This window comes from Elephantulus edwardii, unplaced genomic scaffold, assembly GCF_000299155.1.
Source record: "Elephantulus edwardii isolate Elephantulus edwardi_28Jun2011 unplaced genomic scaffold, EleEdw1.0 scaffold00048, whole genome shotgun sequence".
Classification (NCBI taxonomy): domain Eukaryota; kingdom Metazoa; phylum Chordata; class Mammalia; order Macroscelidea; family Macroscelididae; genus Elephantulus; species Elephantulus edwardii.
This window is the reverse complement of record NW_006399798.1, coordinates 14,899,341-14,922,976: the sequence shown is the minus strand read 5'-3', so window position 1 is coordinate 14,922,976 and position 23,636 is coordinate 14,899,341. Positions and strand designations below refer to the sequence as shown.

Below are 23,636 nucleotides of genomic sequence, written 5' to 3'. Positions count from 1 at the left end.
CGCAGGCCTCCCTCGCAGGCCTCCCTCGCAGGCCTCCCTCGCAGGCCTCCCTCGCAGGCCTCCCACACAGGCCTCCTGTGTCAGCTCCCCGATCTTCGCAGCCAGCTGTGTTGTGAGCCTCGCTCAGCAGTTTTGGTGAAGATTTGGCATTGGCTGTTCATGGTTGACACAGATAGGTGTCATGGTGGCCTAGTGCGTTGTGTTGAGCTGCTAATCAAAAGGTTGGTGGTTTGAAGCCAATGGCTACTCTAAGGGAGAAAGGCGGACAGATACGGAAATCACCAAGGGTCAGAATTGACTTGATCGTGGTGAGTTTGGTGTTGGCTTGGAGACTCATGGTTAGGAGTTATAGTTGGGCTGCTAACAGAAAAGTTATTGGTTGAAAAGTTGATGGTGCCGGCCACGCCACAGGGAAAAGATAAGGCCGTCTTCTCTGGTTAAGATGTATAGCTTGAAAGCTGGGCGACGATGGAGGGCTGCTTTGAGTCAGAATCAGCACTGGGCTTGGGTTTTTGTTTGTTTCTTTACTCATAGTTAGAGGAACCCTAGAAGCATAGAGAGTGAACTCTCAGCTACTTATCAGAAGATTGAAGATTTGGCCCCACTAGCCTCTCAGTGTGAGAAAGATACAGTAATGTGCTTCTGTAGAGGTGGTGGTGGTTGTTACTGTGTTCTATCAGTTGTGATTCCATTGTTTCAGTGGAGCTTCCAGACTAAGATAAAGAAGCAGGAATGGCAGTCCACTTCTAAAATGATTAGCCGATGAAAACTTAGGAAAACACCTTTCCCCTTGCCAGAGGATGAGTCTCTGAAGATAGAAGCATTCAGAACGCCACAGGAAACGTGTGAGTAGAGGGACCCCACTGACATCCTAAAGCTTTTGGTACCTCCAGCCGCTGAAAGTCGCTTAAAGTGAGAAGAAACAGCTAAAAACTTTGGAGTGTGGAATGTGCAAATTATGAATCTATAAAAACTGGAAGTTGTAAAGAAATGAGTAGAACACGTCTCCTGGGTGTCAGTGTCCTTTCTCCATAGCGGTTCAGTCTGTATGCTGACCAAATCAGATGAGAAGCTGGAACTTTATGAAGAAGAATGTCGCATCAGGATCTAGGAATACTCAACAACAGCCTGCATTAGGCAGATGACACAGCCCTGCTTGTTGAAAGTGAGGAGGACTTGAAGTGCTTGCTGCAGAAGGTCAGACTGCACAGCCTTCGGTAAGAATTACATCTCAACATCAAGAAACCGAAAAGCCTTACTTTTACTGTGAAAAGCCTTGCTGGGCCAGTCAGCAGCCTTGTGATTTTAGCTGGTAGGTGCTGTCGAGTTGAGCATGACTCACAGTAACCCCGGGAACCTGTTCCATCTTCACCATCTCCGACACACTCAACCCATTGCTACAGTCACTGCCTCAGTCCACCTGCTTGAGGGTCTTCCTTTGCTGTCCCTCCACATTTCTAAGCATGATTCTCCTTCCAAGGAGTAGCGTCTCTTAGCAATGTGCCCAAAGTCTGTGACATGAAGCTTTGTCATCCTCACCTCCAAGGAGCACTGTGGTTGTACTTTTATAAACACACATCTGTCTGTTCTGTTGGCCGTCCACGGGATGTTCAGCGCTCTTCTCGAGCACCACAGTTCAAAGGTATCACTTTTTCTTCTGTCATCATTATTCAGTGTGCAGCTCTCAGATACATATCAAGTGGTTGAAAAGACCATGGCCTGAATCAGGTACACCTTAGTCCTAGTCCTCAAACTCACATAATGGTCTTTAATAAATTGGACAAGTCCCTGACTAGTCTTTGTCAGTGCAGTATGTCTTCTGACTTCCTGACTATGGTACCAAGTGTACTGATTGTGGATCCAAATAAGATGAAGTCGTTAGCAGGTTGAGTCTTTTCTCCATCTATTCTGATCCTGGTCTAGTGGTGAGGTTCACAACATCGTGGCAGAGAAAAGATTGATCTTGACAACAGTGTCCTGTTGCTTGAATCCATAGTCAGCATCCTTTGTACCAGCAGTAAAGAAAATGACACATTGCATTGGGAAAATCTGTTATCATGGACCTCTCCAAAGTGCTAAAGAGCAAGGATGTCATTTTAAAGACCAGGGTGAGCCTGACCCAAGCCATGGTCTTTTCAGTTACCTTGTAATGCATCTGAAAGTGGGACTATAAGAGAACAGAAGAATCTGAGTTGTGGTGTCAGAGGAGAGTATTGAATATCCCATTGACTGCCTAAGAAACGTAAAGTTTGTCTTGGAGAAAGTGCAAGGCTGCTCCTTGGAGGCAAGGGTGGTGAAGCTTTGTCTAACATACTTTGGACATGTTATAAGTAGGGGCCAGACCTTGGAGAAAGACATGCTTAGACAGGAGGAAGGTTGGCACAGGAGAGAAAGACTCTCAACAAAATCGATTGACGTAGTGAATGCAAGAGTAGGGCCCAGTATAAAAGAGATGGTGAGGACGGCACAAGACACGGCTGCTCTCAGATCTGTTGTTCATAAGGTTGCTGTGAGTTGCTGACTACTTGAGGACACATAACAACAACTATAGGCATTAGTGAACTCTATGGAGCTAGCATTGTTATTCTGAACAGGACAATAAGAAGATCTTTGTTGAGTAGAAAAGCATCACATCCATTGTGTAAAGGAACGTTGTGAGATTTATCCTCTAAGACAGTGCTATCTGTGATAGATAACCTATATGCATGCTTCAAGGAAAACTTAGTAATATGACTGTTACTCACATTTGTGCAGGAACCACGTAAGCCAAAGATGAAGTAATTGAGCATTTCTGCTAATACAGATGAGTAGCCTTGCTTGCTAAAAGCATTTACTGATGAAGGTCAAAGACTGTATAACCTTCAGTATTAATTCCACCTCTGCAGAAAGAAAACGAATACCAGCATGCAACTAACATCATGATCAATGAGAAAAGACTGACCTTGTCAAGGATTTCTTCTTCATTGAATGCACAGTCCCTGCCCACTGAAGTAGTAGTCAAGATAGCAGTTAACATGTTGCATTTCTAAACCTGCTGCAAAGGACCTCTTTAAACTGTTAAAGAGCAAGGACATCACATTGAGAACTAAGGTCCTTCTGACCTAAACTATGGTATTTTCAGTTGCCTTATATGCAATGATTGAAGAATTGTTATATTTATTGAGGACCAAAATAGAAGGCCCCAGTTACATTTCGAGCATTAAAAGATCCTTACCACTGGGCCAATAGGCAATGTCATAATAGATGGAGAAACGATTGAATCTGTCAGTGATTTCATCTTACTTGGAGCCACAGTCAATACCCTCATTACAGCAGTCAGATCAGGAGATGTATGGTATTGAGAAAATATTAAGTCAGTGACCTGTCCAAAATACTGAAGAGCAATGATGTCATTTTGAATACTAGGGTGTGCCTGATTCACGCCATACTCTTTTTATTCATTTGTTATGCATCTGAGAGCTGGACGGTGAATAAGGATGGCAGAAGAAAAATTGATGCCTTTGAGCTGTGGTGCTGGAGAAGAGCACTGAATATCCCATGGGCTGCCAAATGAAGAAACAGATAAGTCTTAGAGAAGGTGCAGCCAGAGTGCTCCTTGGAGACAAGCGATGGAAAAGCCTCATCTCACATACATTGGACATGTTACTAGGAGAAGCTATTTCTTGGAAAGGGTGTCATAGGTATCCATATGTCTGTTTGAGTCATTTCTATTAGATATATGGGATATATTCTTAGGAGTAGGATTGTAGGAATATATAGGTTGGAAAAGTGGAGGTCAACAAAAGAGAGGAAGACCCCCAATGAGATGGATTGACACAATTGATTGGCAATGGGCTCAAGTGTATCAGAGATGGTGAGCATGGCATAGGACTAAGGTTAGTGTTGTTCATGGCATCACTATGAATTATACTTGACTTGATGGCGCCTAACAACAACAGAAGTTAGAAGGGGGAGAATATGTAGGACAAGATTCAAAGACATAGGACAGGGTGGGACCTTGGAGAAGAATGTCATGCTGGGGAGAATGGAGGGACAGCGCAGGAGAGGAAGGCCCTCTATGAGGTGGATTGATTCAGTGACTTGGGTAATGGGCGTGGTGTGTCAGAGACAGTGCAATTGGCACAGGACAGAGCAGAGTTTAGGGCTGTTGTACACAAGGTCGCTATGAGTCACAGACGACTTTACAGCCCGTAACACCACCACCAGAGTTATCTTGAAAAAGGTCAGCCTTTCTGATCAGAAAGACACTAGCAGAACACCTGAGAGTGTCATACCAAAGAAACGTTCCACCTTGAAATTGGAAGAGCTCCCTCCCAGAGGACACCTTTCCGAGGAGAGTTGGCTTGACGCAGAGACTGCAGCAACGCACGAGACCCTGACAGGGAACGTGAGATGGCATAGACAGGACACGCTTCCAGGCTTTTGTATATAGGGTTGCTGTGAATTGAGGTCAATCTGACAAACACCTCACAACAACAAACATTTTGTTATTTTCAACCTGCTGATCACCAATTTCTCCATGAGACATTATTGTTGGTCAGGAGCAACCTAGTGGTCTGAGTTTGTTTCACACTACCTTTAAACAGTTTCTGCAAGCAAAGACCCAAACTAGGACTTCCAAAGGAGTCTTTTAATACTTATTTACATGGACGGAACTGGAGTCAGTAAAACCCTGGCTTGTGACACGGACATCCATGGTGGTCTTTCTGGTCGTGGACACAGGCATCAGGATGCTCCCAGAGCGGTCAGGGTTTGACTGCTGAGCACTGCTCAGTTTTTTCCTGAGAAGGTGCCTACCTCTGCCAGAGGAAGGCAGCAGTGAGACAGCCTGGACAGAGACCCGTCAGGGCCCGTGACATCCTAAAGTCAGCTGAACCATGTTGGGCTCATCAGGTAAGCTTGAGCTCTTGCCTTGAGAGAAGGCGGCAGAAGCTCATTATTCTGCAACCTGGAGGCTGAAGTTGTAGCACTGAGTAACAGGCTCAGCAAACTCCCGATCTCGTAACGATGTATGATTGCGAAAGCCCATTAGCATTATGCCTTTCTCTTCATATTTAAAACAAAACAAACCAGAAGTTAACCATTGTCAGAGACATCCTTTAGAATGTTCCATCTGACTCAGTCAGTCATGGGAGGGTCGTTATGTACTGCTGAGTTGGAATCAACTCATAGCTGACCCTCCAGTGGGCTTTCAGAGGCTGTAAATCATATGTGAGGAGACTGCCCATCTTTCTCCCTTGGAGAAGCTGGTAGATTTAACCCGTGTGCCTTTGGGTTAGCAGTGTAGGTCCTCACCATAAGGCCACTAGAGCTCCCTGTAGGAGGGTTGGTGGTGGTTATTGTTAACATGCCATCAAGTTGACTGTGACTCACAGTGACCCTGTGAACAACACCTCGTAACCTTGCCCATCCTCAGCCAAGCTTACCATCTCTCACAGGCCATTGCCACAGTCACCGTGTCAGTCCATTTTGTTGAGTCTTCCTCCCCTGCGCTCACCTTCTGTCCCTTTAAGAATGATGTCCTTCTCCAAAGACTGACCCCTCCTGACAAGATGCTCAGAATATGTCAGACACAGTTCCATCATCCTTGTTTCCATGGACCACCGTGTTTTCACTTTCTCCAGGACAGACTTGTTTATTTATTATGCTATATCCAGTGCTCTTCTCTAGCACCACAACTGAAAGGAATCAGTTCTCTGTCATCCTTAGTTATTGTCAGTTTTCAGATACACAGCAAGCAATTGAGAAAGCTGTGGCTTGGATCAGGTACAAGGTAGTCTTTAGACTGACGTCACACAGGCAAATTCATTGCTTACAGTGATGCTGCTGGTTCCCACCATGTGTGTCGGGAGGACAGTTCTCGAACACGTCTGCTTTGGTTCGTGACTGGTTTGGTTACATTGAGTCTACTGGTTACTTTGCCTAAGCATTGCATTTTGGGGTTTCTATCAGTTCAGTCTCATCTGTTCTTCCCATTTGTCTTATGTTTTTGAGAGCTTGGTTGAACTTTATACCTCCTCTACTTCTCTTCAATGTCTTACATACAGAAATAATTTCAAACAAAATTTATCATTTCATTATATTAATGCTTGATAGTAAAACATAAAATGGACACAAGAAATAAAAATCTTTCAGCTCATTATACTCAGGCTACCTGGAAAACTGTACTGTATTAGCAACATAATTTAAAATTCTTTTGTTCAGATTGTCATCATAGGAATTGCGGAATAAAACATAGACATAAATTTTAAATAATTGGAGGAAACTTTTCTTTTTCTTTATTACTTGGTATAGTATATTAGGTGAAAAATTTTGTACAAATTTTTGCTATGTATTGATAGTACTGCAGTTTTAGGAGAAAGAAAAAAAAGACAGGCCTAACTATTAAATAAACAGAAACACTTTAGAAAGCCATTTTATACTCAGGTGAAAAAGAAATTTTTCTTTGTTACTTTATGAATTTACTTTGTTAATTTATGAATGTAAATATTGAAGAACTCCTATGCTTTCTCCTTCTAGGCAGTATAAAGGTATGAAAGCTCAGGAAATTTTTTTGCTGATTTTCTAATTCACGGGGAAAAAATCACAGAGAACATTTTGAAAGCGAGCTTTCAAAAAGCAAACTTAATTCTTGATTTGCACTTAGAACTTGAAAATTTCAAATCTGAGGAGTGCAATCACTCCTGCCGTGTAGTGGAGCCTGCACGCTGGGAGAAATGAATGCTATAGCTTTAAGATAAGGTAGTCTGGTGATTCATTGCACGAAACAAGATCGATTGGGAGCCGGCTCCTACTGTTAGCTTTTTTGAAGATGGATTCTCATGCCGAAAAATAACACAACATATTCTAGATAGCGGCAGTTTTTGGCCCCGAAATCCACCAAAACTGAAGAAAAATCCAAGTGACTGTTCTTAGCAGCTGTGTGGCCTTGAGTTCACTGGGGAAGCTGGCTTCCTGCAGTCCCCTATTCATCACCTGCTTCAAAGACAGCCTGGCTGGCTATAGTTTGCAGGCCAGGTAGGGTGCCATTGTGCACAGTCTGGGAGGATTAGTATCAAAGCTGCGGCAACCAGGCCCTTGGTCTCGGGCTGCCATTCAGTCTAGCAGGGAGAGGCTAAGACTGGCCAAGGTCACAGTCTCCAGTGTGGAGTGGACTGGGAAAGGATCCTGAGAATAGAATGCTTTTTATGAAATCATGGCGCAAGCTTGCAGCACAGCAGGTGTCCTTCTGGAACACAGAACATCTGTTTATGTTGGTATACCATAGCTGACAACGAGATAATAGAGCTTTGAAATTTATCATTTTATTTTTAAAAAGACAACTGTAGATACAATAATCCAGATGCGTATTCAGCTGAGATCTTTTATCTGAAAATGATAAAGAAAACTGACCGATGTAATTGCTGCTTTTCCCATGTACATATTTAAGTAAAAAGCAAAGCGCACCGACGATTAACCATTTATAACCATGCTGATCACTAATACCCCGATTCGTGGGGAGGAAGCACCTAACATTCACCATCATTTTTTTTCCATGTTCAGACATTTGTGTCAACAGATTGCAGGAGGATTTACTGACTGTGCCCACCTTCTTTGAATAGCGGGAGGCTTGGGTAACCCCACCCCCCAAAAGAAAGGTATTTCAAGGGTGAGGTAATAATGACGCAAAAATAAAAATTTCAACTTGGACAAATTAGGGAAAAATTAAGCTGTCCATGAGTTGTCATGACGACAAGGATGTTCTGTTGATGAACTGTCCTCCTCATTGTCCAATCAGATAGTAGAGCTGAAGCTGGTGCATGAACAGGAGAAGACGCACCTATTACAGCAGCATAACGCAGAGAGGGACAGCCTAGTCCGAGACCATGATCGGGAAATGGAAAACCTGGAAAAACAGCTTCGCGCTGCCAACATGGAGCACGAAAATCAAATTCAAGAGTTCAAGAAACGAGATGCACAGGTAATTATCAATAATATTTGATAAAACGGCTATCTATTTTTTTTTAAAGTCACCAGCGTTTCATGTTTTTTTTCCTTATTATTATTGATGCACGCTGTTTGATCATTTGCAAAACTGACATATAAATGTGAATTTGTTTTGTGTTGTTTTCTCCCCCCCCCTCCTCCGTTTTGGGATGAATAAGGCTTTAACTAGAGAAACCACAGGTAGCCAGATTAAAAATCCCATGGCGCGCTATAACTTGGCCTCTTTTTTTATAATCTTGTCTCAATTCCTTTCATGATGGATTTTTTTTCTAAGGTATCTGCCCCTAACCCCTCCCCTCAGCCTTAGCAAATCCCTATGAAATATATCAGGGCTGCCCTTGCTTTTTGTTTTAATCTCTGCAGGTAATAAAGCATTTCTTTTAGTGTTTGCTTTTCCTTCCTAGTGTTGCTTTTTCCCCTCAGCCTGCTTGGTTAGCTCACTCAGATGGTAATTGATAGAAATGACTCGAGAGCAGGGCTATTTCCCATCAGGGCTGTTGTTTTTTTGCTACATGCACATACACATGCCTCTTAGCCTCCATCTCTGTAGTCCCTGTTGGAAGCCATTTGGCAGAATAACCCCCAGCTGTGGTAGCATTTGACTCTTCAAACTTATGGATGAAATGTGCACTGTCAGCATGGAAAATTATCTTTATAAATTTCAGATGAAAAAAAACCCTTATTGGGTGTGTATCTTTGTGGTACAATACATTCTTCAGGGTATATATAATTAAAGGCCTTCAGTGTACCCTCTTGAGATTACTGTGAAATTTTATTAGGAAGAAATTTAAGAGCAATTGATGACAATAAAAAGATAATTTTCTTTCCCAATAAAACCCTATCATATACTAGGTCTAAACGCCTCTTTTCCCATTGAAATCAAGCCATACTTTTCCACACCACACATATTCTTCCCCTAGATATCCTTTCTTGTTAAAGAGTGTCATTTTCAAACACCAATATGAGCCTTCTATCTGTTGTTATATGTATTTAAACAATATACAATTGTCTAAACAGAAGAATACTCCCAATTAAAAAAAATGTTAATTCCTTAAATGAAGGGCAGGAGGCGGTAAGAGAAAGAATAGGAATTTTTGCCCATTTTTAATTTGACCTTGGATTGTTTATCACTTTCTGAGGCTAACTGGAACAATATAAATATACTGAGTACATGGGTTTTTATGTTTTTCAAATTTTCTGTCAATAATATGCACATATAGGAAAGTCATTTTTGGTTTGTTTTATGTGGCTTTCTAACTACAAAGATGTCGTCTCAGTAGCCATGGAACCAGAATTTCCAGGTTCTTGTTAAATCAACGTGTAGTATACTTTTGCCATCAACCCTGTTAGAGCCTTTATCAAATAGATGGTGATCCTTGTGATTTTAGCTATCCATTTGATTAAGAGTCTTTTCAAACCTAGGCTTGCCCTCCAACATACTGTGAAGCCTTGCCATTGTTCTTGTATGATAAGGGATTTGGGTTCTGAATCAGTATAGGGTCTGTTTGCATAGAGGAATTCAATAACTGATACAATAAACTACATTCATTTACATAACATCCTACTACTTTGGTGCTGTTGTAGGAAGCCGACGCAAGCGGAGGCCAAATTTAGAGGGAAATCTTTGTGATTTTGCATATGTCGTATCTGCCATATAGGGTGCGGTTCATCCAATGATAACAAAAGGGACATTTTAGAACTATTATGTATAATTAAGCCATAGGGATAGTATAATAAGGTTATTAATTGAATTTTTCCCCATTCAAGTGTAATGAGAACTATATAGACTCTTCAGATACTATTCCTGAGGGTTTTGTTTCTTCTATTTTGTGTCTTTCTTGGAACGTTTTATTGATAGCCTATTGCTGTCACGGGAATACCAGTAAGCCATGGAAACTGAAGCTAAATATATTCTTAAAATAATTTCCCATGTAAATGATACTTACTTACTTTTTTTTAGAGAATATATATTTACAAACAGTTGATCAGTAATTTATCTTTTATCATGTGTACCAAAATGCTAGCAATAGTCATTTTTTGGTTGCCCTTTGAAGTTATTAACTTCAAGTCAGTGCTACATTTTTCAAATATTTCTCTTCATGATTATGTACAAAAATCTAAGAGATAAAAATTTTTAAGTCCTGAATTCTACTCACGAATCTCAAACAACAAACAACAGGCAAACAATAAAAATCCCAGTAGGCATCTGTATTTTCAGGAATATCTTGGGAATCACTGTGGTTTAACACTGAGCAAACACATTCATCTTCAGTACTGACTGCTTCGTTTTCATCTTCACTCAGAGGGATCTGAGGTTCGGTTAGCGTCTGGCCGTTCCACTTCAGCAGCGGAGGCCATTTTGAAGAAAGGACTTTGTGAAATCCTGAAGAGACAGTGAAATGCTGGTTTTGGACACTGTGGCTTTGTTTGCCAAACATGTTTGTTTTCTTCCATCATATTTTCAAAAGAAGACAGTATCCAAAGCTCTCTTTTGCTTTTTCCAAAGAGGTAGTATATTTTATAATGATAAGGAAATCATGATATAGTTACCTACCTAAGAGTCAGTCATACCAATTAACAGTTCTCATTTGATATGTATGGAATATATTTATATTGATAGACTGGCTTTCAAATAATCTCTTTTAAGATAAATTATTAAGGTGTGATTATTCTGTGTGTTATGTTTTTTTCATAATGTTTGATTTTTAATAGTAGGATGATTTTTGTGGTATTTATGTTTGCCAAAATGTTCATTGAATAGGAGTTATTCTCTTATAAAAGTGTCATACCCAGTATCTATCTAAGTAAGGTTATGATGTTTTTGGGAAAAAATCTAGATCCATAGAAATCAGGATGTATTGACTCCAGATTCATGGTTGGGGGTATCTCATGGTTGGGGGTATCATGTTTGCTTGGTCCTTCTTGCTGAAATCAAGGTGGCTTGGTGGTGTACTGCTTAAAGCACTAGACCGCTAGCTAAAAGGTGAGCAGTTGGAGCCAACGACTGCTTCAAGGGAGCAGTTAGCTCCCGTAAAGCAGGTGGCGTTCAGCTCTTCTAGAGATTCCAGCTTTAGGAATTCTAAGTGGCATTTCTATACTGTGCTGTAGGATCATCCTGATTCCGAATCAGGGTCAGAGCAGTGGGTTTTTACCGGAGTCCTTATTGGAATTATTTTGGAAAGCAATTGATTTATTCAACCACATTTTTAAATCTAAATAAAATTGATAAAGATTATCTTTGGAAAGCTTCTTCTAAGTTCTATATGTGTTGTAAACAGCAGTCCAGTGAGAAATCTTTGCAGTTTATCCTGTTGAATGAGGAGAAAGAAATACAACTTTGGCTCCTTGGTCTTGTTGCTGTTTTGTTTTTTTTAAAGACCTTGAGTAATTTAGAAATTGCTTGATTTTTTCATATTAGGGGTGTGGGGTGTGTGTGTGTGTGTGTGTGTTGGGGTGTACTCACATGTGTATGCATGCTCTCACCTTCTTGGAACAGCGGTTCGTGTGAACTGTTCAAGACAGACTGAAGAGTGAGGGTGCCCTCAAGTAGCCTTGGGCACCATGGACAGTGTAACTAACGCATGTTGACCACAGCATGCTTGGAGAAGGGCCTCAGCAATACCGGAGAAAGCATTAAACTTAGTATGTACATATGGTAAATCATTGACATCTCTGTACTAGTCTTGATTTTCTAAACTGAGCATCATTATTCTAATATCAACAGTTTCTGTATAATGAATGGATAAAGTATCGTGATTTTACTAACTTGATTTACATTGAAGCTCATCCTATCCCTGATTCTAAAAAATAGAATTTGTAGAATTTCTTGTCTTTCTCTTCCTAGCAAAAAAAACCCCCCAAAAAAACAACAAAACAAAACATAAATCAAAGCAAAACCAAAACACCAAAAACTGTTCCTAAATAGATATTAATTAAGTATAAGGCATTTTGTTTTGTTTTTTTAAAAAAACACAACTTATTGCAGTGACATTATTTCCATGAATGTGGGTATTTGGACACAAGATAAAAGGCCCACATAGAAACTGGGTGTGTGCATGCCTACAGTGGACCAAACACTGGTAACTAATCTTAAGATATTACCCATAAGATCTGACAGTGGTGTAGTCTGAATGGAAGCCTTGGGTGATGCAGACGGTTAACACATTTAGCTACAGGTGGAAGATGGAGGTTCGAGTCCAGTTGGAGCGTTCTCAGAGTAAAGGCTTGCTTATCTGTTTATGAAATGCAGCCGTTGAAACGCAGACCCACCTTGGCACCACAGACTCACTGGGAGTCCGAGTTCGTTCAGTGGCACCTCTTCCAGCTGAACACTGGCTACGCCCGGTGCCTGTGGCCTCTGGGCTGGAGTGGCCGACTTCCTATTGGTGACACTTGATCTTAATTTATGTCCAAGCTGCTTTCAGAAAGGACTTGAGGCATTGTTTTTTAATAAACATTTGCACAGGTAAAATTGAATTAAGAAAATAAACAATAACTGATCTATTTGATAACCATATCAGAAAACTGTTTTGTGTTTTGTTTTGTTTTTTTAAAATTTCTATAGTCCCATACAAGGTTAGTTTTGAGCTTAACCTGGAAGCTGTCTGTAGCAGAGAAGGAAATGTTATTACCTAGAAATCATTCTAGTTCTTTTTTTCCTCACTAGCCCTCAGTTCTAAGAGAAATTTGTGACCTGGGAACTTACTATACAAGGACATTGGCCAGCATGTCTGATGCTGTTCTTTGTGTTTTAATACCTTTGGAAATAAAATCTGCTGTAAGAAACCTTAGGTTCTTCAGCAGATTTTATTTTAATGTGTCAAGTTTAACTTTAATATACTGAGGGTATGTATTTGTCAAGTCAACAAATAACACTACTTTGAAAGATTTAACTTTATGAATGTTATGAATGAAGAAAAAAAGTGCTTTAATTCATGGGCTTAGCCATTCAGTTTCTTCCACTGTATCGCTGTTCTGGGAACACTCAACAAATTGTCTTTTCTTAATAAAATAAAAGTCAGCAACCTGGCTGAGAGACGAAGTAGCTTAGAAGTTAATGACCTCACATTAAATTCCAACTGTGTTTTTCTTTCTTAGATTTGCTTATTTATTTTATTCATTGTATGCTTATAAAATATGAAAGACTGGCCTAGTGGTCAGATACTGCACTGCATTCGCCAAGGCATGCACTTCAAATCCCCCAGTTGTTCTCCATGGAGGGAGGATGGACAGTCTCCTCCGTAGCTGTTTACTGCCTCTGAAAAGCTGCTGGAGGGTCAGCTACGGATTGGTTCCAACTCAGTGGCACTCGACTAAGAAGTAACAAAACCAAATATTGATTCCATCCAGGAGTAGAAGATATAGGCGCCCACATTAAAATGGCCTGTGACCTTTCTATAAAAGCAAAATAATATTTTTAGTGCCAGAGCGTGCCCATTAATATCATCTGTTTGGCTCTGTTGTTACTTTGTTGTTAGTTGCCATTGATTCAGCTCTGACACGTAGTGACCCTGTGCTCCGTGGATCGAAGCCTTGTCCTATCCTGTACCACCACAGTTTCCACCATGTTCCATCCCATTGTTGCAGTCACTGCGTCAGTCCCTCTTGCTGAAGGACTTCCTTTCTTTCACTGACCCTCCACTTTTCCAAGTAAATTTGGTTCCTGGTTAGTAAAGAACTTTGGAGCTTTGAATAAAACTGAACTGGTAACTTAAAAAAAACAGACTATATCAATGCTGCTTCCCACCAGCATACTGAGGCTGTTACTTTTCATGTGACCCTGGTTTTGTCCCCACTTCCCCCTGCTGACTCCTGACACACATCAGAGTGGTTGTCTGCTGTTCTAGCTGTGCACTGATGGCACTTTTATAACACCCCTAATAGACTCAGTTCTTTGTATTAGAGGGGCAAGTGGAATGAAAAGTGAGCTTTGCAGTGTACAAATTTAATGTCAGATATAAGAAGAGTTGGGGGAAAACATCTTTCATTATTCTTTTTCAAAAAGAAAACAAAACTTTCAGTTTAGCTGTGGCACACCACACACTGTTATTTTCTTTTTAATTAGATGTTAAAAAAACCACCCCTATTTATAATACAGTATTATCTGTTGTTGTTATGTGCCGTCGAGTCGCTTGCAACTCATAGCGACCCTATGTACAACAGCCCTAAACTCTGTTCTGTCCTGTGCCAATCTCATTGTCTTCGACACACTCATCCCGATTGCCCCAGTCACCGAATCAATCCACCTCCCAGAGGGCCTTCCCCTCCTGCGCTGTCCCTCCACCCTCCCAAGCATGATGGCCTTCTCCAAGGACCGGTTTCTCCTTACAACATGTCCAAAGTATGTCAGATGAAGCCTCAGAATCCTTGCCTCCAAAAAGCAGCCTGGTTTAACCCTCTCCAGGATGAATCTATAGTATTGTCTAGGTATTTAAAATAGCTCGGGAACATTCTGTATGTCTTTAAAACACATGGAGACATGGTGTGCTGTTCTAGCATTGAGAGCTTAGGCCATATAGAATTTTCTAGATAGCAAGGGCAAACACTGGGCTCTTATTTTGACATAGATGCCTTGATCAGTTGGTTTTGTTTCTTTGTATCCAGTAGTGGTTTGTCTGATATATAAATTTAACAGTATGTTTATATTACATATATTAATGTACGTAGGAATACTATTTATATACTCAGTTGGGAGAAAATATAAGAAAAATGCTTGTTCAGGTCAAGCTTACATTTTAATAAGTCATCAGCTCTCTTTTTCCATTATAATTTTAAAAGTCTATAATCATTTTCATCTTATAAGTACAGAAGTAACATTTTATAGCTATAATCAAGCTATTATAAATAATGCAACTTGGCTCTCATTGTGGAGAAAATGATATTAAATTTAAAAAATAAAAAGGACTAAGATTAGGAAATGGATTTCTCAAAGAATCATCCAATTGTAGGAATATTGTACAGTGTATCTTCAGTACTGTGCATATTTTCTTAAAAATGTAGCTGTTGCCATGGAAACCACATTCTGTGTAGTCCACTTTTAGATAAAGAGTCTTCCTTTTAAAGACAAACCTTCTAAATAACAACATAAAGTGTTCCCTGTGAATTACCAGCTTGGCGTCAGTTAAAGATGGTTGCTTTAGAATCTGTCTTTTATTCTTATTATGCTGACTGTATTCCTTTAGAAATATCAGAATTGCTCTTGAAGAAATGGTAGTTAAGAACTCAGGGTATGTGAAGAAGGAAGTGTGATGTGAGCTGTCTGCTGTGATGAAGTCTGGCCACACAGTCTGATGTGTACAGTGTGTTGTGCCAGACAGAAAGCGTTCATCATGTGGTGTGTACACGGAACCAGCAGTCATAGTGCTCCATTAGGTAATCTTAAAGAGATGACCACATCCAATTTTTTTTTTCAGTTAACAGATAAGAAACCTGAGGTTCAAGGACATTGTCTTGCCCAAGAGTCACACTTGTAGGATATAGGAGACCAACCCGGGGCTTCTTCATCTCAATTCAGTGCCCTTTGTTTTCATTACAGCCTCCTCTGAGACGGATTTTAGACTCGGGGAGGGATTTTGGCAAAAGAGGAGCAGGTTGTATGTAACTCTGCCTCACAGGGGGAAGAGACACTGGCACTCTTTGTTCTTCATGCTGAGATTCTCCGTGCAATTTGCATTTCTCCCAGTGATTCGCCATATTCCTCACTGCTGCAAAGTTATAATTTAATAATGCTGCTGGAGTTCCAGTTTTAGTAAGCAGTGCCTCCTAGAACAGCACTGAATTGTTACGCTTGTGTGTTTAACAAAAGCAGCAGCGGTAACACCACCACACGTTTGTTATGTGCTTACCATGTTCTAAGCTTCCTTTTAGGTTGTTTATGTTCTATTATCTCCCTCAACACTTTATACAACCTAGGAGGGTGAAATGTCCTTCTTGGAAACTCTGTTTCAACCTCTTACCTGCGTCAGAAGGAGACCACACGTATTTCTATTTCATTGATGAACAAAGACCCAGTGAGCATAATGCCCAGATTTCCAGAGCTAGTGGCTGGTTTGACTCTTCCCTAAGTCCCCTGCCCTATGAGCTCATTGTCTCTAAATTTTATCTGTTATACTTACACCCATTATATTTTCAGTGCTGAGTTTCAGTAGATCATTAGGTCTAAACTATTCATACCCTAAACTCACACTCTCTTTCTCTCTCATTGCCAAAGAGTTGATTCTGATATCAACCTTGTGCTGGGTTTCCCAGATTATTACTCTTAACAGGAGGAGTCTGCCCGTTTTTTCTTCCATGGAGCTGAACCGCTTAGAGACTCAAGACCCTGTAGTTAACAGTACTGCACACTGCCAGCTAAACTCAGATGAGATTTTAGACTTTCACAAAAGTTTACTGCTCTATTCTAGGATAAACTAAACCTCGAGGAGATAAGCATATATTGGTCATTTCTTTGTGATACCATCTAGCTTCACAAAATGGAGATTTTGTATAAAGAGAAAGTAAATTTTTGAAACGGATTCACTTTTAGTGGCCACTCTATTAACAAGCTATGTTCAGAGTAAAAGTCCAGTAAGCTTTTAGGTCAGCGAGACCTACCCGTCTCTAGACAAAGTAGCTAGGGATTGATGGCTAGTGTTGGCAAAGCTAGTATTGCTGAGGCAGGGACGAGGAGACTTCCTCTTACAGACTTTGGGTACGTTCTCAGGAGAAGTCAGTCCTCAGAAAAGGACGTCATGCTAGTAGAAAAGGTGGAACATCGGAGAAAGAGCGGAAGACCCTCAACAGGATGGACCGACACGGTGACTGTCAAAGTGGGCTTGAACAGCGCGTGTGGACAGGGCTGGAGAGGGCGTGGCTCACGTCTGTGCTTCATAGGGTTACTGTGAGTTGCAGGCAGCTTGACGGCACCAAACAAGAACAGCAACACTGGTGTAGTGTACGGTCTGTTGAGTGGTTTTCCAGAGTTTGGATCTGACTTATTCACGTAATTTTAGACTATTATATATGATCTTTTCATCACATGTAATGAATTTATAAGCCTCAAATTTAATGGTGGTATTTTTACCCCTTAAAGGAACCCAAATGGGACTTGGCTTTAACTTCTGTGGTATGGCAACAGCTAGTCAGAAATCTTCTAAAAGTGAGATCTAGGTGGTTTGCCAAGTTCAAGGTGGCTTCCGACAGTTAAACATGAGTTCTCCTGATGGACATACAATACAAGGTAGAATTAGAAAATATATTTTTTTCCTTAGAACTCTCAAATACAATTTATGTTGATCCAGTTTGGACTTAAAACTAGAGAAATTTTGCTTATAATGAGGAGGTGGAATGTTACTATTTTTTTTTTAAATAAACTACCCCAGAGATAAATCTCTCTTTTCCAAGCTGAATATCATGCCATTGACATAAGGAAAAATGCCTTCAACTATTTTTTAGCATATTACCCTTCTTCTCCTCACCTCTGCCTCAAATGAAATCACAAAGAATGTTGGCAGACATTACCTTTGAGGACATAGCAGATGAATAATTCTTCTTCCTTAATGTCTTAGAAAACCCATTTAGGGGTTTCTGACTTAGTTCTGTGGGATACCCCTGATGTCTTCATTTGTATGTTTGAGGTAATTTTTGTGTCACACAGAGGTTGAAGCCAAAGTGCAGAGAATGATTGGCAAAATGATGATATCATCAACTGTTCAAAGAGCTGGCAAATTGAAGCTTATTAACTGTCATTTTGTCTTCCATCCACAACTAATTGGAATCATTCCTAGATGCATGATAGGAGAAAAATATTTAACACCTGAGCGTTTTTCTTGACACAGTGACAGAAATTGTTGTCCAGGGGCCTTAAACTCCTATTTGAAGAGGGGAGGCAAGTCATTGCAGGAAAATGATAGTCTGCTTTCAAGCTACTTTAATGTTTTTATATAGAAAATAGTTGAAAAATACTGTTACTAGGAGAAAGCTTTTGGATGATAGTAATAATTGGCCATATCATGGCTCTTAGATTTTAAGATTTTACAAAATATTTGTTGAGCTCAAAAGCCTTGAAATTATCAAGTCACTGTAAAACTTGAACTAAATCCCCTGTTAATATTTGTTAATATTTAACAAATATTAAAACTGAGTGAAAATGTGTTCACTTTTTTAACTGTTTAACTTGGTGTGGAACTCTGGCCTGAATCTAGCCTACCTCCATGTTGTAGGTTCAGTTTGAAAGCACCATTAATCTGCAGGTGTCTGTGTGTCTCCGCAGTGATGCCATTGTTCACCCCTCTGTGACATGACACAGGGAAGCTTGTAAACACCTGGAGCCAATAGCCAGGCCCAGCTCACTGCAAAGGAACATTGCAGGGGGAGATGTGGAAGGGACAGGTCCTTCCAAAGGTTCAAAGTAAACTAGTATTTCACTCACCTGCAATTTTTCTCTTAGGTCAGTGTTAATTTGTGAAATAAGCCCCAGCTCCTTAGGACCAACTATTGTTGTTAAGTACTGTGGCATCGACTCTGACTCATAGTGACCCCGTGAATGACAGCTGAGCCCCGTCCTACCCTGTGCCATCCTCATCGTCTCTCAGATGTGGGTGCATTGATGCAGTCACTGCGTCAATCCATTTTGTTGAGGGTTGTTCTCTCTTTGACTGACCCTCCACTTTTCCAGATATGATGTGGTTTTCCAAGGACTGGTCCCTCCGAACATCGTGCTCTAAGTATGCGGATATTTTCAGAGATGTCATTTAAATTACAAAATGCATGTGCTCACCAAATGTTTCCTGAAAAGTTAACTTTTGTACCGTGAATGTTGTCCTCACTCACGGGGCAAATTGTACTGTGATTTCAGATGTAGTGATGTTGGCATGTGCAACAAAAGCAGTAAAGTGTGAGGGCTGAAAACTTTTCATTCTTCAGTTATTCAGAAATTATTGCCAGAGCTGTCACTAAGCAAAATCTATGAATTCAAGAAGTACAGCGTGTTCTCGGCTCCTCTATTAACGTCGGTCCTGACTGTGCATCTGATGGTCCACGCTGCTTTCATCCCTGTAGTAATTTCTGGTGATAAAGACCACTCTTTATTTCCAAGAAGTTAGTATTTCTTTTAAAAAGATTACTCAGTTTGGAAATAACACTGGTAGAGAGAATGTTCTTGGGAGAATCTTGACTGTTTTGATCAGTCTTTGAAATCTCATTGTTCCAGATGCATAACTGTGTATATCACTTGAAAGTTTAGAAAGTGGAAATAAGGTTGATGGGAAATAAGCAATACATTTCATTTAAAAAAAGGAAAATTGTGCAGATTATATAGAAATGAAGCTTCATTTCTATGTGAGATTTCATGCTCTACAAAAATTCGACAGAATCATCTATATGAAATTTTCTTAAATAAATTTTTCTTCAATTTGATTCATTCTTCCAGTAAGATCTTTTTGAGCGTCTATCTAGTGACTCGGTCTGCAGAGATTGCACTGCTGTAACCTAGAATCTGTGCCTCTGCGGTGGCTAAGAGCCAGCGATGGATCCGTGGGAGAAAGGTGGACAACTCTCTCCCGGTCAGTGTACAGCACTGCAGAGCCGGTGGTGGCTCGGCCAAGAGGCAGTGTGGACAGGATAGCAATGAGTTGGAGGTTTTTCAGCTTTGTTGGTTTTATTGCACTCAAGTCCAGGACCCACTATTGGACCACAATGTGCACATCTCTAGGAGGTGATTTTCACATCCCAATGTGTGTGAATGTTGCCTGAAGTTGTAAACAACACAACAGTCTATATGACCATAAGGAGGGTCCCACATTGAGTACAGCAAAGAGCAAGGAAGATTAGTACTCAGCCCTTAAAAGACCTTGCACTTGAATCGGGAAAGACAGATATAATACACAAGAATGAATGTACAAGGAGAACAGCATAAAGCACACAAGCTGGTGGTTATTGTTGTTAGGTGCTATCGAGTCAAGTACAGCTCATAGTGACCCTCTGAACAACACATCTGAACTCTGTCCTGTCCTGTGCCAACCTCACAATTTCTGACACTGGCCAGTAGGGAATTGAAATTTAGTAATAAACAATGACCAAAGAAGAGAATTTAAGCTGAGTTCTGACTGGTGAAAAGTCAGCCAGGCCCAGGGAATAATTGGTGCAGAGACCCTGTGAAGCAATGTTTGTCCGATTCAGAAATGAGTGAGAAGACCAGGCTGGCCTGAGAAGAGAGGTCCCAGGAAAGGGCAGTAGGTAATGAAATTGGAAAATATCCCAGGGTTTTTGTGGTGCTGAATTTGAACTTGGTTTTTAATGTGAAGAGGAGACAAATAGAGATTTTTAGGCAGTAAGGGCACATGATCTGATTAATATTTTTTAAAATAACCCTCCTTGGTTTTTGTGTGTAATTCTGGATGTATTTGTATGACATGTATATTCAGGCCAACAGGACTTGGTAGATAGACTTAGGTGGAGGGTGAGCAAGAGTAAAACTAAGAATAACTCCTAGAGTTGGTTCTGAGTGACTGGATAGACAAATGGTGGTGTCAGACAGGAGGACTGGGAGAAAACAGAAACAAACACAAGAATTGCTGCACTGCCAAGGAAATCTGTACATCCTAGAAGTACAAATGGAAGTATGTCAGCAGGGCGTTGTTTGTGGATGGCCGGATTCCTGGGTTAGGAATTTGGGAATTAATAATATATGAATAATATTTAAGGCAATGGTGTCACTCTGGAGACTAAGGTATGTCTAATACAGGCCATGGTCTTTGCAATCACTTGTTATGCATCAGAGAGTTGGGCAATGACTAGGGATGATAGAAGGAGAATTGATGCCTTTGAGCTGTGGTGCTGGAGAGGAGAATTGAATGTACTATGGACTGCCAAGAAGACAAACAGATTCATCCTGGAGAGGGTTAAGCCAGGCTGCTCCTTGGAGGCAAGGATTCTGAGGCTCCGTCTAACATACTTTGGACATGTTGTAAGGAGGAACCGGCCCTTGGAGAGGGACATCATGCTTGGGAGAGTAGAGGGACAGCGCAGGAGGGGAAGACCCTCTATGAGATGGATTGATTCAGTGACTGGGGTAATCAGGATGGGTGTGTCAGAGGCAGTACGATTGGCACAGGATAGAGCAGAGTTTAGGGCTGTTGTACATAGGGTCGCGATGAGTCGCAAGCAACTCGATGGCACACAACAACAACAACAACAACAATATTTGAAGTACAGACCTGCATGCAATGATCAAATTCATATTAAACATGAGGACTGCCGTGCTTAAGTCTGTAATTTACTGTCAGCTGATGTGAGTGACTCACTTACTGTTCTGAACATCCTTTTCGTCACCTGTAATATTCCTTCGTTTGGTAGCATTCACGAAGCCCCTGCTAAGTGCCAGACACTCTGTTCACTCACTGCCATTTCGTCTCTTCTCACTCATAACAACTCTATATAGAGTGGAATTGCCCCAGTAGGTTTCTTTTATCAATTTTTTATTTTATTTTAATGAAAGTTTACAGAGACTTTGGATTTCCATTCATTCATTGTTGCACTTTTCTCCCTGCTTACCCCTCCCCCAGTTTGCTTTTCTCTTTGAAAAGTAAAAAAAAAAGAATTCATTGTTATACAATTCTTCCCACCTCCCCCCAAGTCCATTCCACTGTGTAGCTTTCATTCTGGACTCCTGTCATGATAATAATACCTAATCATACATTCCTCCTGAACAGTTCTCTCCCTCATCTGTTTCAATGTAGTATACATTATTTATCCCCTCTTAGTTTTCCCACAACACCAATGTCAGTCCCACTTTACAACAGTGGCACCATGCGATATTTGTCCTTTTGTGACTGAGATAGTTCACTCAGCATACTATCCTCCAGGGTCACCCATTGTGTTTAATATTTCATGACTTCCTTGTGTTTTGTGGTCTTTTTAAAAAAATTATTTTATTTTATTTTATTATTTTTGTGTGTGTGTGTACCGTCAAATCAGATCTGACTGGTACAGGAGGAGATTGTCCCTCCTTCCCCGGCAGAGCATCTGGTGGATTCGAACCATGTGAGACTTCCTTGTGTTTTAATGCAGCTTAGTATTCCATTGTGTGAATATACCAGGAGCTTCTCTATCCATTAGTTTATTGATGGGCACTTGGCTTGTTTCTAACTCTTTGTATTGTGAACAAAGCTGCAACAAACATGAGTGTTCATATATCTGCTTGGATGTCAGTTATGGTCTTTTTGGGGTATATTCCCAGTAGTTGAATTGCTGGGTCAAATGGTATCTCTATTTGCAACTTTTTGAGAAAGCATCATACTGCCTTCCACAGTGGTTGCACCATTTTACATTCCCACCAACAGTGAATAAGGGTTCCCATTTCTCCACAACCTCACCAGCATTTGTTGTTTGCTGTTCTATTAAATTTTGCTATTCTGACCGGGGTGAGATGATAGCTCATAGTTGTTTTGATTTGCATCTCTCTCAGAGCTAGGGATTTTGAGCATTTCTTCATGTGCTTCTTGGCCATCAGAATGTCTTCCTTGGTGAAGTGTCTCTTCATATCCTGAACCTATTTTTCAATTGGGTTGTTTACTTTTGTCTTATTGTGGTGCTCGAGTATTTTATAAATTCTAGATATAAGTCCCTTATCAGACGTGTCATTGTAAAATATTTTTTTCCAGTCTGTTGCTTCCCTTTTTATCCTGTTGGAAATGTTTTTGAATGTGCACAGGGATTTTATTCTTAGAGGGTCCCATTCATCTGTTTAACTCTCTTCAGGTTGTAGATTTTTCAGGATGCTTGGAAGACTGTTTATGTTGTGGGTTAGGGCTTCTAGAGTTCTTCCAACCTTTTCTTTAATGAAGTTTATAGTCCTTGGTTTTAGTCCTAGGTCCTTGCTCTACTTTGAGTTGGCTTTTGTGTATAGAGTGAGTTTTAAAAGGATAAATCTTATCAGGAATCTGTCTCATCTTCCTCCCCTTAAATAGCCAATGAGTTTGAATCTCTGATCGTTCATTTAGCAACCCAGCTCTTCATCCATATCCCACTAGGACAGATGGCGCTGTGCTAGAACTTCTTATTATGTGCCGTCAAGTAGACTGACTTATAGCAACCCTGTGCACAATAGTTTTGAACCCTGCTCTATGCTGAGCCAATCTTAATGCCTCTGACACACCTACACTTATTACTGCAGTTACTGTATCAGTCCCTCTCTTCCAGGGTCTCCCTCTCACCCAGGGTCTTCCTCTCTTATGCTATCCTTCCACCCTTCTAAGCATAATGTCCCTCTTCAAGAACTGGTCCCTCCTGGCAACATGACCAGAGTATGTGAGATAAAGCTTCAAAATCCTTGCCTCCAAGGAGCAGTTTGGTTTCAGCTTGGTCTCCAGGACAGAACTATTGGTTTTCTTGGCATTCTGTGGTATGTTCAGTACTCCTCTCTAGCACCATAACTCAAAGGCATCAATTCTTCTGTCCCGTTGGTCATTGTCCACTTCTCTCTGATTCATACCAAGTAATTGCAGAGACTGTGGCCTGTGTCAGGCGGACCTTAGTCTCTAGAATGACATCATGTTAGGACTTGGGAATATTTAAAATGGATCTGTTGCTGCCTTTCAGCATATAATCCTTCCTGGGTGTATGAAGAGAGTCAGAGAAGGTAAGCAAGAAAATGTTAAAAGATATCATAGGCA

At 40.7% G+C, this 23,636-nt stretch overlaps 1 protein-coding gene across 1 annotated transcript in view; it reads left to right on the top strand.

Moving 5' to 3' along the window:
- The window catches only part of CEP112 (centrosomal protein 112kDa), a 489,757-nt gene that overhangs the window by 201,381 nt on the left and 264,740 nt on the right, over positions 1–23,636 (top strand). Inside the window, exon 21 of the mRNA XM_006886401.1 lies at positions 7,778–7,960. Within this exon, the coding sequence (XP_006886463.1) occupies positions 7,778–7,960 (183 nt within the window). The remainder of the gene's footprint in view (positions 1–7,777; positions 7,961–23,636) is intronic.